This window comes from Procambarus clarkii, chromosome 91 (assembly GCF_040958095.1).
Source record: "Procambarus clarkii isolate CNS0578487 chromosome 91, FALCON_Pclarkii_2.0, whole genome shotgun sequence".
Taxonomy (NCBI): domain Eukaryota; kingdom Metazoa; phylum Arthropoda; class Malacostraca; order Decapoda; family Cambaridae; genus Procambarus; species Procambarus clarkii.
In genome coordinates, this window is record NC_091240.1 from 49,043 (window position 1) to 64,543 (window position 15,501).

The following is a 15,501-nucleotide window of genomic DNA, read 5'->3' on the forward strand; positions in this document are numbered from 1 at the left end:
ACACACGTCAACAACAGTCTGTGTGGCCACCACCACCACACACGTCAACAACAGTCTGTGTGGCCACCTCCACCACACACGTCAACAACAGCCTGTGTGGCCACCACCACCACACACGCCAACAACAGCCTGTGTGGCCACCTCCACCACACACGTCAACAACAGTCTGTGTGGCCACCTACACCACACACGTCAACAACAGCCTGTGTGGCCACCTACACCACACGTCAACAACAGCCTGTGTGGCCACCTCCACTACACACGTCAACAACAGCCTGTGTGGCCACCACCACCACACACGTCAACAACAGTCTGTGTGGCCACCTACACCACACACGTCAACAACAGCCTGTGTGGCCACCTACACCACACGTCAACAACAGTCTGTGTGGCCACCTCCACCACACACGTCAACAACAGCCTGTGTGGCCACCACCACCACACACGTCAACAACAGTCTGTGTGGCCACCTCCACCACACACGTCAACAACAGCCTGTGTGGCCACCTCCACCACACACGCCAACAACAGCCTGTGTGGCCACCACCACCACACACGTCAACAACAGCCTGTGTGGCCACCACCACCACACACGCCAACAACAGCCTGTGTGGCCACCACCACCACACACGTCAACAACAGTCTGTGTGGCCACCACCACCACACACGCCAACAACAGTCTGTGTGGCCACCTCCACCACACACGCCAACAACAGCCTGTATACTCACAGACCTACGAATATGTAGCGAGCGTCGTGCTTATTTGGCAAGTATAATAATATACAAATATATATGTCATATCTTCATCAGAAAAACGAAACATTTCGCCTATTGAACGGTGATTAATCACACAATATTCCCGCCTTCGTTTGATCATTAAGAGTGGGCGCTTGACCTGGCAGATCACAGGGTGACGGACGACACCGGAGCTTCTCCTCCCGGTCATTAGGCCACCATTTTTTTGTATTTTTACATGCAAGCATGCTAATAAATACAATAAAAGTGTAGCGAGTAGATTATCCCAATAATATACTCACTCCAAATGCATTGTTAATATTCCTGTCAACCTTTGGAGATGAATGAGGTGAGGCGTTGCCTGGGCATCACGGTGAGGTGTTGCCTGAGCATATAAGCAGCGGTGTAGCGAACATTGGCTAGTCTACTTACAAACAGAACAAAACAGAGCACAAGTAGCAGAGTAGTCTACTTACAAACAGAACAAAACAGAGCACAAGTAGCAGAGTAGTCTACTTACAAACAGAACAAAACAGAGCACAAGTAGCAGAGTAGTCTACTTACAAACAGAACAAAACAGAGCACAAGTAGCAGAGTAGTCTACTTACAAACAGAACAAAACAGAGCACAAGTAGCAGAGTAGTCTACTTACAAACAGAACAAAACAGAGCACAAGTAGCAGAGTAGTCTACTTACAAACAGAACAAAACAGAGCACAAGTAGCAGAGTAGTCTACTTACAAACAGAACAAAACAGAGCACAAGTAGCAGAGTAGTCTACTTACAAACAGAACAAAACAGAGCACAAGTAGCAGAGTAGTCTACTTTCAAACAGAACAAAACAGAGCACAAGTAGCAGAGTAGTCTACTTTCAAACAGAACAAAACAGAGCACAAGTAGCAGAGTAGTCTACTTTCAAACAGAACAAAACAGAGCACAAGTAGCAGAGTAGTCTACTTACAAACAGAACAAAACAGAGCACAAGTAGCAGAGTAGTCTACTTACAAACAGAACAAAACAGAGCACAAGTAGCAGAGTAGTCTACTTACAAACAGAACAAAACAGAGCACAAGTAGCAGAGTAGTCTACTTACAAACAGAACAAAACAGAGCACAAGTAGCAGAGTAGTCTACTTACAAACAGAACAAAACAGAGCACAAGTAGCAGAGTAGTCTACTTACAAACAGAACAAAACAGAGCACAAGTAGCAGAGTAGTCTACTTACAAACAGAACAAAACAGAGCACAAGTAGCAGAGTAGTCTACTTACAAACAGAACAAAACAGAGCACAAGTAGCAGAGTAGTCTACTTTCAAACAGAACAAAACAGAGCACAAGTAGCAGAGTAGTCTACTTACAAACAGAACAAAACAGAGCACAAGTAGCAGAGTAGTCTACTTACAAACAGAACAAAACAGAGCACAAGTAGCAGAGTAGTCTACTTACAAACAGAACAAAACAGAGCACAAGTAGCAGAGTAGTCTACTTACAAACAGAACAAAACAGAGCACAAGTAGCAGAGTAGTCTACTTTCAAACAGAACAAAACAGAGCACAAGTAGCAGAGTAGTCTACTTACAAACAGAACAAAACAGAGCACAAGTAGCAGAGTAGTCTACTTACAAACAGAACAAAACAGAGCACAAGTAGCAGAGTAGTCTACTTACAAACAGAACAAAACAGAGCACAAGTAGCAGAGTAGTCTACTTACAAACAGAACAAAACAGAGCACAAGTAGCAGAGTAGTCTACTTACAAACAGAACAAAACAGAGCACAAGTAGCAGAGTAGTCTACTTACAAACAGAACAAAACAGAGCACAAGTAGCAGAGTAGTCTACTTACAAACAGAACAAAACAGAGCACAAGTAGCAGAGTAGTCTACTTACAAACAGAACAAAACAGAGCACAAGTAGCAGAGTAGTCTACTTACAAACAGAACAAAACAGAGCACAAGTAGCAGAGTAGTCTACTTACAAACAGAACAAAACAGAGCACAAGTAGCAGAGTAGTCTACTTACAAACAGAACAAAACAGAGCACAAGTAGCAGAGTAGTCTACTTACAAACAGAACAAAACAGAGCACAAGTAGCAGAGTAGTCTACTTACAAACAGAACAAAACAGAGCACAAGTAGCAGAGTAGTCTACTTACAAACAGAACAAAACAGAGCACAAGTAGCAGAGTAGTCTACTTACAAACAGAACAAAACAGAGCACAAGTAGCAGAGTAGTCTACTTACAAACAGAACAAAACAGAGCACAAGTAGCAGAGTAGTCTACTTACAAACAGAACAAAACAGAGCACAAGTAGCAGAGTAGTCTACTTACAAACAGAACAAAACAGAGCACAAGTAGCAGAGTAGTCTACTTACAAACAGAACAAAACAGAGCACAAGTAGCAGAGTAGTCTACTTACAAACAGAACAAAACAGAGCACAAGTAGCAGAGTAGTCTACTTACAAACAGAACAAAACAGAGCACAAGTAGCAGAGTAGTCTACTTACAAACAGAACAAAACAGAGCACAAGTAGCAGAGTAGTCTACTTACAAACAGAACAAAACAGAGCACAAGTAGCAGAGTAGTCTACTTACAAACAGAACAAAACAGAGCACAAGTAGCAGAGTAGTCTACTTACAAACAGAACAAAACAGAGCACAAGTAGCAGAGTAGTCTACTTACAAACAGAACAAAACAGAGCACAAGTAGCAGAGTAGTCTACTTACAAACAGAACAAAACAGAGCACAAGTAGCAGAGTAGTCTACTTACAAACAGAACAAAACAGAGCACAAGTAGCAGAGTAGTCTACTTACAAACAGAACAAAACAGAGCACAAGTAGCAGAGTAGTCTACTTACAAACAGAACAAAACAGAGCACAAGTAGCAGAGTAGTCTACTTACAAACAGAACAAAACAGAGCACAAGTAGCAGAGTAGTCTACTTACAAACAGAACAAAACAGAGCACAAGTAGCAGAGTAGTCTACTTACAAACAGAACAAAACAGAGCACAAGTAGCAGAGTAGTCTACTTACAAACAGAACAAAACAGAGCACAAGTAGCAGAGTAGTCTACTTACAAACAGAACAAAACAGAGCACAAGTAGCAGAGTAGTCTACTTACAAACAGAACAAAACAGAGCACAAGTAGCAGAGTAGTCTACTTACAAACAGAACAAAACAGAGCACAAGTAGCAGAGTAGTCTACTTACAAACAGAACAAAACAGAGCACAAGTAGCAGAGTAGTCTACTTACAAACAGAACAAAACAGAGCACAAGTAGCAGAGTAGTCTACTTACAAACAGAACAAAACAGAGCACAAGTAGCAGAGTAGTCTACTTACAAACAGAACAAAACAGAGCACAAGTAGCAGAGTAGTCTACTTACAAACAGAACAAAACAGAACACAAAATTACATAAGTACTAAACCACAAAACACCGGCCGAAAGGGCCGACCACAAGACACAATAACAAATACAAACACGGGGGAATACAGTACCGAAACAAGAACAATACAACACGCGGTACCCAAACCCGCACCCAACAACCCAAACACCAGAACATAACTATACAGATCAAGTCTGCCGGCACCGTAACCACACACGGAGAGGCACCAAGACAAAGTGATAATAATATGCAACAATTGTTATGGTTGAAGACTGAAGAGAAACAATCTTCGTCCACATGGTTTTATGCAGGCGATGAGTCACAATAACGTGGCTGAAGTATGTTGACCACACCACACACTAGAAATTGAAGGGACGACGACGTTTCGGTCCGTCCTGGACCATTCTGGACAATCGACTTGAGAATGGTCCAGGACGGACCGAAACGTCGTCGTCCCTTCAATTTGTAGTGTGTGGTCTGGTCCACATGGTTTTATTCTCAACCAATAACAACAACAACAAAACAATTATCAGGTACATGAAATATTATTAACAAGATCATAAACAAAAGAGCATCTGCTCCAAACATACTTTCCTCCAACATCTGTAGTACTCAATCCCAACAACAATAACGGAAATATAAATAAGGAAATATTCAACAGAAACAAAAGGAAAGCACAATCGCAATACATAATAATGAGCACAAACCCAGGCCGGGCCACGCTAACAGTCAGAATGGCACTTAACACTACCCAATCACTACCATAAAAAAAAAAAATAAAATCAGAAAAACATAATAGACACACACCCTAACAAGCACCGGAATGCGCAAAAACCGGACACACATACAAGCCATACAAATAAACCCACAGATTGATTGATTGATGAAGATTAAGCCACCCAAAAGGTGGCACGGGCATGAATAGCCCGTAAGTGGTTTTAAGCCATTCCCAGTATCAAGAGCTGATACTGGAGATCTGTGGAGGTGCGAATGCACCCTAAAACCCACAACCACCAATCGGAGCACGCAGGAACCAGGAAAACAAACCCGCCCCACCCACACACACACACCCCCACACACACACACACACACACACACACACACACACACACCCCGCACCCCACAACCATGCACACAAATGGAAAACAACCCACAACATACAGCCAAACAAAGAAATCACGGGGCAGGAACACATGTCTCAGAGACAGGAACATACTTCTCAGGGAACATATCCCGAGGATACCTGTTCTTATAGCCCTCCCAAATCAAATACTCCATGTTGGTAGGGATACGATCCCACTTTCTGCTGTGGAGTCTGCATAAACTCTGGAATCACCAAATCAGGCGGAAACGGCCACTCCCAAAGCTCCACGACGCAAGTCGCATAACAAGGCAGGAGAGTGCAAAACACCCTCTCCGAGGAAGCAGAAGACACCGAAGAAGCGTACATAGGCCACCAAGACGGCCACGCCGCCGGCTGCACAGAAGAAGGTGACGGCTGTCGAGATGGTAACACCTCCACCGATAACGCAGGAGATACAGAACAGACAGCTGGAGACGGAAGAGGCGACAAGACCGCCACCGACGAAACAGGGAACGAGAAAGGGGGCACGGACCCCCAGAGCGAGAAGCCTTTTTCAACACCACCACCAGGTCACCACGCTCACCACGAACCTCAGCAGGGGGAAACCACCCCCCCCCCCCCACAAAGAACCGGAACCATCCGACGCAGGCGACGCACCCGAATCAGGATCCGCAGACACCACACTAGAAGGGCAGGCCGAAACACTGGCACCGGCATCCACAGGCAAATGCAACTCTGCCCCCACCGTCGATTGCAACGCAATCGGAGCCATCCCGCCGTCGCCGGAAGGTCCACAATCATCGAAATCACCAACGTCAGCCCATGCAAAAGAAGAACGCCGGGAACGCTAAGGCTCTGGCCGCACATCATCAGATCCAGAGGCTGACTCAGAGACATGCGCAACACAAGCAGGGCGAACTGACGCTCGTCGTAGAACGACATCCTCAACAACATGGAGTACCAGGCCAGGCACAGGAAGCGCCATATTCACCCCAGCACTTAGCACAGCCGGGACAGACGGCGAGGGTGCAGGGACAGGGGCAAACGCAGCAGATGAAGAACGTGAAGACGGGGGATCCGAGCATAAGGCAGTTGGAAGAACCACAGGAACTCCAGAGACACCAGCCGGAGCAGGACGATCACCAGGCGTCGACACAACCTCTGGAGGAGGGGCGACAACAACAGGAAACACAACAGCCGACACAGGGGGCACAGCTGCGGCCGAAGAGACGACCACATCCACACCCACAGAAGCCTCCTCCACAGGAAGCGGCGGGAAATCCTCCTCACTGAAGAGGTTCATGGGCGCAACGACAGACGCAGAACACCCAGCAACCTGATGGCCCAAAAGGCCACAACGATAACACGTCCGAGGCTGGCGGGTGTAAAACACCCGAACGTGGTATCCCGTGAATTTCACAGAAGACGGAATCTCTGCTCGGAGCCGCATGCCCAGGGTGCGAATGTTCGTCCGCACACCCTTGAGCGGACTCGAGGGTATCATGTGCAACCGCACACTAACAATGGCGCCAAACTGGCCGAAGTACCACCGTAGCAAACCCTCCTGAAACTCCAAGGGTGCCACATGAACACTGACGTAAGTGAGGGCACCACTCTGATCAGAGAGGGGTCACAGTGCCCGCACCATCCGGCAGGGGTAAGGTCCGCCCCTCGTAGCGACGGAGAAATTACCGAAATGCCAGCCCCTCCGTAAACTTCACAATCGCCCGACGTGCTGTCACCAACTCGACGTCATAAATGTCCATCACAGGGACGTGAAGCATATCACACAACACCAGCGCTATCTCCGGGTATCCAGCTCATCCAGAAAACTTGAAGCCCACAGATTGAGCCCGCACTACAGGGGAAAGCGGGAGCCCCATCTTGAATTCCACATCAGCACTGACCAGGCGGGCAAAGACACACACACGCCCTCAACCGGCCAAACTAGCAAACAACTACCAACTGCCGGAGAGGTCAGGCAACACGTCCACACTCCACGGCAGCTAGCAGTCCTCTTTCATTAGGCGACCATTTGGTGGCTTCTTGACACTCATGCAACAAACGTGGTTAAACATTCCTACCGCTAATTTCGTCAGCGGGAGTGACTGTCAACAACAGTTGTGGTGATCACAACACGAGTAACCACACAAGGGGGGGGGGTGTTTCCTTGTCACCGACGGCAGGCCGGGGCTGCTTCATTGTATCTGAAGACCAGAGGCACTCCTTACACCAGTGACCAGGTACACGCCACTAGTTAGTGAGCTCAAGGCAGGCACAGTTAGTTGTCAGTCATGTGGTTCACACCCAGACTGTCACTTAACAACATATTACCTGGAGAAGGTTCTGGGAGTTCTTTTACTCTCTGAACCACGGTCTGAGGCCAGGCTCGACATGTGATAACTTGGTCCAACAGGCTATTGGTTGGAGCGGCCCGCAGGCCCATATAACCACCACAGCCTGGTGGGTCCGGCACTATTTTCAGAAAACTGTCTAATTTTTTCTTGAAGATTTCTGCTTTTGTTCCGGCAATATTTCTTATACTTGCTGGGAGGGTGTTGAACAACTGTGGACCTCTGATGTTAATACAGTGTACTCTGACGGCCTATGTTACATTTACTCTTCGCTGGTTCTATTCTGCATTTCCTTCCGTATCGTTCACTCCAGTATGTTGTTTTTCATTGCAAATTTGAGACCAGGTCCTCCAGTATCTTCCATATCTATATTATCTGATAACTCTCTCCTTTCTAGTGAGTACATTTGGAGAGTTATGAGACGGTCCCAATAATTTAGATTCTTTATCGCGTTTATGAATGCCGTATATGTTCTCTGTATTCCCTCTATTTTAGCAATCTCTCCCGCTCTGAAGAGGGAAGTGAGTACTGAGCCGGTCTCAAGATGGGACAGCACAAGTGATTTGAATAGTTCAACCATGGTGATAGGCTCGTAATCCATCCTATCATTTTTCTGGGTGACGCAATATTTGCTTGGTTATGCTCCCTAAACGTTAGGTCGTCAATATCATTATTCCCAAATCCTTTACATGTTGCTTTCCTACTATGGGCAGATTTCAATATGTCTTGTACCCTGCGTTTCGTTTAAGGTCTTCATTTTCCACACCAAAGTACCTGGAACTTATCACTATTAAACATCGTGCTATTTTCCGCTGCCCAATCGAAAACTTTATTAATATCAGCGTGAAGATTTTCAGTGTCTTCTATTTTTCATGCGGATTTTTATGTCTGCAAAAGATGACACGAAGCTGGAATTTATATTCTTGTCTACAGCTAATATGAGAACGATAAATTGCAGTGGGCAAGGATTGTACCCGGCGGTACAGTCCTTGCCCACTGTACCCGGCGGTACAGTCCTAGCCCACTGTACCCTGTGGCACAGGGGTCTTTATACTGCGCTTGGACTGATTTTATTTTATTTATTTATTTATTTATTTTATTAAATTAATATATATAATTATATATAATTATATATAAGATATATATTTATATAATTATATATATATAATTATATATATAATTATATATATAATTATATATATTATATATATTATATATATAAATAAAATATCCCAAACATTCCAAATTCGATACCTGAGCCATATTTTGGACCCAAATTTTGGCTCTCTGCACCTATTCGCAGTTTGAAATTCCGACTTTTTATACCAAAAATATTCATAATTACTGAAAGCGGCGGTGGGTCACATTTTGCCCAAACCCTCCTGCAGTTTTCAAAATATCCCAAACATCCCAAATTCGATACCTGAGCCATATTTTGGACCCAAAATAACTGAGCAGGGAACAGAACAGAACAAAAGAACCGAACAGGGAACAGAACAGAAAACAGAAGAGAACTGAGAACAGAACAGAGAACAGAGAATCGAGAAAGGAACAGAAAAATATAGAACAGAACAGAGAAAATAACAGAAAAAATATAGAACAGAACAGAGAACATAATGGAGAAGAGAATAGAGAACCGAGAAGGAACAGAACAGGAGAGAACAGAGAATAGAACAAAGACCAGAACAGAGAACAAGGAACAGAGAATATATATAATGTCATTCTCTCCAAAACGACTTTCGAGAATTAAGTGATGAATCTTACAGGTTACTACAAGATCTTAATTATGCAAGACGACTGATGACATCGCGTAAACGTATAAAATACTATTGCATTTTATGCCAAGTTTATTATTAAATATCCGTTGCAGGGTGCATTCATTGCCCAAATCAAGTAAATAAATATACGTTGGTGATGTTTAGAGAGGTAAATGAAGGGTTGGGACGCTAATTAAGCAACTAGCAAGCTTGCAAATTGACGAGCAATCGTTGGTGGTTGTGTTGCCAAATACCACCATTGCAGCAAGCCTCTCCCACCTCATCTCACGTGAAACTTGGGCGTTTTTAAGCTAAGGTACATTCAGCCAAGGGTTAGTTTTGTAGATAAATTGTCAGTGTTATATATTGGCTACATTTGAACGTCAACAAACGAATCTGACGTTAAATGGTGGTGAGGCAGTGAGGGCGATGATAAGTCATATCTGGCAACTGCTCCTTGCCTCCCTCCCGCCCTCCGTCGTGGGCGGCCCCGCCCACTCTTTCCTCCTCCCACCCACATTTAAGTTAAATTTGGGCGTTATTGCGCTATGGTACATTCAATCAAGAGTACATAAACCATCCCTGTTCATGTACTTGCTACATTTGAAAGGTTAAGTTTAGTTCATTTATTATGCACCCCATATCCATGCTTAGGGCGGTAGTGGGTTACAGAGGCACATAATGGGCTCAGGGACTGAACCCCACAATTCATTTAGCTAAACAAGTTATAATCATGATGAGCTAGTTACAAAATTCAATATAAGTCGTCACGTCATCAATGGGTTCGAGATCGACCACAAGTACAGGTTCTAAATTAAGCAACTGACATATGTGGAGAGTTGGTGTCACAATTGATGTTTCTCCTGCACACCGCCCCCCATCCAGTGGGCAGCGGTGGATAGGTTACACCGCCCCCCCCCACCCATCCCGTGGGCAGCGAGGGGTAGGTTACACCCCCCCCCCATCCCGTGGGCAGCGGAGGGTAGGTTACACCACCCACCCCCATCCAGTGGGCAGCGGAGGGAGGGGGGGTAGGTTACACCGCCCCCCATCCAGAGGGCAACGGTGGATAGGTTACACCGCCCCCTATCCAGAGGGCAGCGGTGGATAGGTTACACCGCCCCCCATCCAGTGGGCAGCGGGGGGGGGGGTAGGTTACACCCCCCCCTCCCATCCCGTGGGAAGCGGTGGATAGGTTACACCCCCCCCCCCCCATCCAGTGGGCAGCGGTGGATAGGTTACACCCCCCCCACCCATCCAGTGGGCTGCGGTGGATAGGTTACACCCCCCCCCCCATCCCGTGGGCAGCGGTGAATAGGTTACACGCGCCTTCCCCCATCCAGTGGGCAGCGGTGGATATGTTATACCGCCCCCCATCCAGTGGGCAGCGGTGGATAGATTTTCAAGTGTGGGGCCTCACTCCCCCTGATCGTCCCTCACTTACCTGACACTTCAACTGTCCCGAGGACCTGAGTAGGTTAGGTGCGCCGGGGGCACCGTCCCAAGGTTTTACTGAGACGGGGCTATTACCTGGAGAAGTTGCATTTGCCAGACAGGTCCAGGGGTGCTGCCTCTCGGAGCCCCGCGAGTGGCATGTCTACATAGGACTGGGTAGTTTAACCCGACGTCGCTGGAGTATGTGTTCCTGGACTGTCATCTGCCATTTGGGGGGGGGGGAGGCCTGGGAGCACTGTGTTAGGGGGGAACCTGTGGGCACTTCACCGCGAGGTCTAGGGAGCACTGTCATCACCGAGTATAGGAGCACTTCACTGTAATGTGCCAGGGGAGCTGTGTCGGGTGTGGATCGCCGGCGCTCGGTGTTTACACCTTAGTTGGGGGTCACTCCATGTGGTGGCGTTCAGGTTCTCCTCCTGCGCCTCACCAGGGGTGCTGTAGATTTCTTTCGACTTGGGACCCTATCTGAACGTGGGTTCTAATGCTGGGGGAATCCAGGAGAGGATGGGTTCAGTATCCCTAACTTGGTGTAGCATTTCTGCGAAAACTGCTGCTTGGTCGTACACCGCTCGTTAGAGTTAAGAGGAATGGCATCGTTACACACACTCGCGTCTCATTAGATGGGGAGGCTAGCAGGAAAACTGTTTCGCCTACGACTGACAGCCTTGGACGAGATCCCCACAATGGCAACAAACTATGCCTATTGTCCCAGTAACAGCATTTGTTACAGTTAGAAAATTGTTTCTGTTGTAATGTGACGGTAAAGCGTTGGTGTTTGGCTGTTTCAAAAGCTGGGGGCAGGGCCTCGTCACATAACAAAAAAAAAAGAGAAGTTTGTCCTTTCGTCTGTGGTAAGGTAATGGGAAGACACACAAAACACAAAGTATATAAACAATGAAATTTTAATTACTCTAGAAAACAAGACATGAATAAAGACAATCTCGATAAATTCAAAACAGGTCAACAAACAAAACAACATGAATAATTACTGGCAATGAAAAGTTACTCTAAGACAAGAATGCAAGTTAAAATAAATCAAATAAGTGAGGTGCTGGGAATACTGGCTTCAAGCTGCCACCTCCCTTAGTACACGACAGCCAAGGCTTAGTCTACTAGCGAGAGATGTCAACTCCAAGGAGCACAGAGATATTCTGAGGAATCGGCGTGCTGCTGACCCAGACGTCGACTCTTGTGGTGGCGTGAGTGCAGGTGCGGCGAGACACCAGCCAATCAGCAACAGGCAGGCGGAGAATGAGCAGTTTGCTGGTTACGGCGGGCTGTAGCCGGTGTGTCGGGTTGTGCATGGTACGGTTTGCTTCCTGGGCAAAACGTTTGGCGATACTGGTGGACGTATCTTCAATATAGTATCTTGTACTTGAACGACGTAAATATGTAGGGAAGAGCAGGCTCAATCTCTCTTGAAAGAGATAATCGTCACACTGTAGGTCCCTCAGCACTGATGTCTAGCCCCCACGAGACGGCTACCAGAAGACGAGATCACCTGAGACCCGAGATGACGGACTAAAGCCCATCTCACCTGACCCCCGTGCACCTCGTCCTCCGGATGAACCTACCTAAACAAGTTAGGCACCCGGAGAATTGCAGAGGGCACCCAGCAACAACGGTCTCTAATACCTAAATAACATTTTTCTGCAGATTTCCTGTGACCTGTGGGTGCTTGTTTAGACCTGTGGGTGCTTGTTCAGACCTGTGGGTGCTTGTTTAGACCTGTGGGTGCTTGTTCAGACCTGTGGGTGCTTGTTCAGACCTGTGGGTGCTTGTTTAGACCAGTGGGTGCTTGTTCAGGCATGTGGGTGCTTGTTTAGACCAGTGGGTGCTTGTTCAGACCAGTGGGTGCTTGTTTAGACCTGTAGGTGCTTGTTTAGACCAGTGGGTGCTTGTTCAGACCTGTGGGTGCTTGTTTAGACCTGTGGGTGCTTGTTTAGACCAGTGGGTGCTTGTTCAGACTAGTGGGTGCTTGTTTAGACCAGTGGGTGCTTGTTTAGACCAGTGGGTGCTTGTTTAGACCAGTGGGTGCTTGTTTAGACCAGTGGGTGCTTGTTTAGACCAGTGGGTGCTTGTTTAGACCAGTGGGTGCTTGTTCAGACCAGTGGGTGCTTGTTTAGACCAGTGGGTGCTTGTTTAGACCAGTGGGTGCTTGTTTAGACCAGTGGGTGCTTGTTTAGACCAGTGGGTGCTTGTTTAGACCAGTGGGTGCTTGTTCAGACCAGTGGGTGCTTGTTTAGACCAGTGGGTGCTTGTTTAGACCAGTGGGTGCTTGTTCAGACCAGTGGGTGCTTGTTTAGACCTGTAGGTGCTTGTTTAGACCAGTGGGTGCTTGTTCAGACCTGTGGGTGCTTGTTTAGACCTGTGGGTGCTTGTTTAGACCAGTGGGTGCTTGTTCAGACTAGTGGGTGCTTGTTTAGACCAGTGGGTGCTTGTTCAGACCTGTGGGTGCTTGTTTAGACCTGTGGGTGCTTGTTTAGACCAGTGGGTGCTTGTTTAGACCAGTGGGTGCTTGTTCAGACTAGTGGGTGCTTGTTTAGACCAGTGGGTGCTTGTTTAGACCAGTGGGTGCTTGTTCAGACCAGTGGGTGCTTGTTTAGACCAGTGGGTGCTTGTTTAGACCAGTGGGTGCTTGTTCAGACCAGTGGGTGCTTGTTTAGACCTGTAGGTGCTTGTTTAGACCAGTGGGTGCTTGTTCAGACCTGTGGGTGCTTGTTTAGACCTGTGGGTGCTTGTTTAGACCAGTGGGTGCTTGTTCAGACTAGTGGGTGCTTGTTTAGACCAGTGGGTGCTTGTTTAGACCAGTGGGTGCTTGTTTAGACCAGTGGGTGCTTGTTTAGACCAGTGGGTGCTTGTTTAGACCAGTGATGTATATTACAGCACTGTACAGTACATTAGAGCACTGTACAGTAATGTACAGTACTGTTCAGTACAGCACTATACAATACAGCACTGAACAGTACAGCACTGTACATTACAGTACTGTAATGTACTATACAATGCCGTACTGCACATTACAGCACTGTACAATACTGCACTGTACAGTGCAGCACTGTTCAATACAGCACTGTAGAGCACTGTACATTACAGCACTGTAGAGCACTGTACAATACTGCACTGTACAGTACTGTACATTACTGCACTGTAGAGCACTGTACAATACTGCACTGTACAGTACTGTACATTACAGCACCGTACAGTACTGTACATTACTGCACTGTAGAGCACTGTACAATACAGCACTGTACAGTACTGTACATTACAGCACTGTACAGTACTGTACATTACAGCACTGTACAGTACTGTACATTACAGCACTGTACAGTACTGTACAATACAGCACTGTACAGTACTGTACAATACAGCACTGTACAGTACTGTACAATACAGCACTGTACAGTACTGTACATTACAGCACTGTAGAGCACTGTACAATACTGCACTGTAGAGCACTGTACAATACTGCACTGTAGAGCACTGTACAATACTGCACTGTAGAGCACTGTACAATACTGCACTGTAGAGCACTGTACAATACTGCACTGTAGAGCACTGTACAATACTGCACTGTAGAGCACTGTACAATACTGCACTGTACAGTACAGTGTTATGTAAAGTGATGAACAGTGCTGTACTGTGCAGGGCGGTACAGTTCTCCTTAGCATCTAGAAGGGTTGAAGTCTGTTGTCGAAATATCATATCATTGCATCTAGAAGGGTTGAAGTCTGTTGTCGAAATATCATATCATTGCATCTAGAAGGGTTGAAGTCTGTTGTCGAAATATCATATCATTGCATCTAGAAGGGTTGAAGTCTGTTGTCAAAATATCATATCATTGCATTTAGCAGGGTATATGCATGTTAGGTGCTGGTTCTTCACGAACGCTGTCATCCTCTGCTACATACTGGTAATCAGGAAGTGGGGAGCTGATATAACGCATCCATTGTCCTGTACAGACTGAAACACAACAGTCACACAAGCGTGTATCATCAGACTGTTGTAAGTGTGAGTACCAGGTGATGCGGTACCATTGTTCGTGTCTGCGATCGGAGTGTGTGTGTAGCAACCAACCCGTTCTCGCAAATTTAATAAGTCAATATTGACTTATTAGTTGCGTGCATAGGTGACATACTAAACATAGTAGTTTCCCTTGAAAAGCTTCATAGAAAACACCGACCTTACCTAACCTACTTAGTATGTTAAAATAAGCATCTTATAGCTTCGTAATTAGAATTGTTACTTAACCTATTATAGGTATAGGTTAGGTAATAATTGTAATTACGAAGCAATAAGATGCTTATCTTAACATACTAAGTAGGTTAGGTAAGGTCGGTGTTTTCTATGAAGCTTTTCAATGGAAACTATTATGTTAAGTATGTCACCTATGCACATATTTAATAAGTCAATATTGACTTATTAAATTTGCGAGAATGAGCAACAACTCCAACAACCAGACCATCTGCTGAAGTCTAGTGCCATCAACTGCTGGTTGTTGGAGTGTAGTCACACTTGGAGAAGATGCACATCTGCACGCTGTGTTGCCGCTGCTGTTGACAACTGCTGCTGAGTTGAGTGCTGGCAATATGCAGTCGCTGAATGAGGTCACCGCCTGTGTGACCATGTGCATCCAACACTATAGCTACCAGCAGTACTATAGCACTGCTAACAGCAATAGTACTGCTGGTAGCTATAGCTACCAGCAGTCTAATAGCCACCAGCAATCCTATAGC

General features: G+C 46.2%; 1 protein-coding gene across 1 annotated transcript in view; it reads left to right on the forward strand.

The window, feature by feature from the left end:
• The first annotated feature begins 6,647 nt into the window (after positions 1–6,647).
• Positions 6,648–15,501, forward strand: part of LOC138359505 (uncharacterized) — a 28,546-nt gene continuing 19,692 nt past the window's right edge. Inside the window, exons 1-2 of the mRNA XM_069318838.1 lie at positions 6,648–6,742; positions 8,049–8,074. Of these exons, the coding sequence (XP_069174939.1) occupies positions 6,648–6,742; positions 8,049–8,074 (121 nt within the window). The remainder of the gene's footprint in view (positions 6,743–8,048; positions 8,075–15,501) is intronic.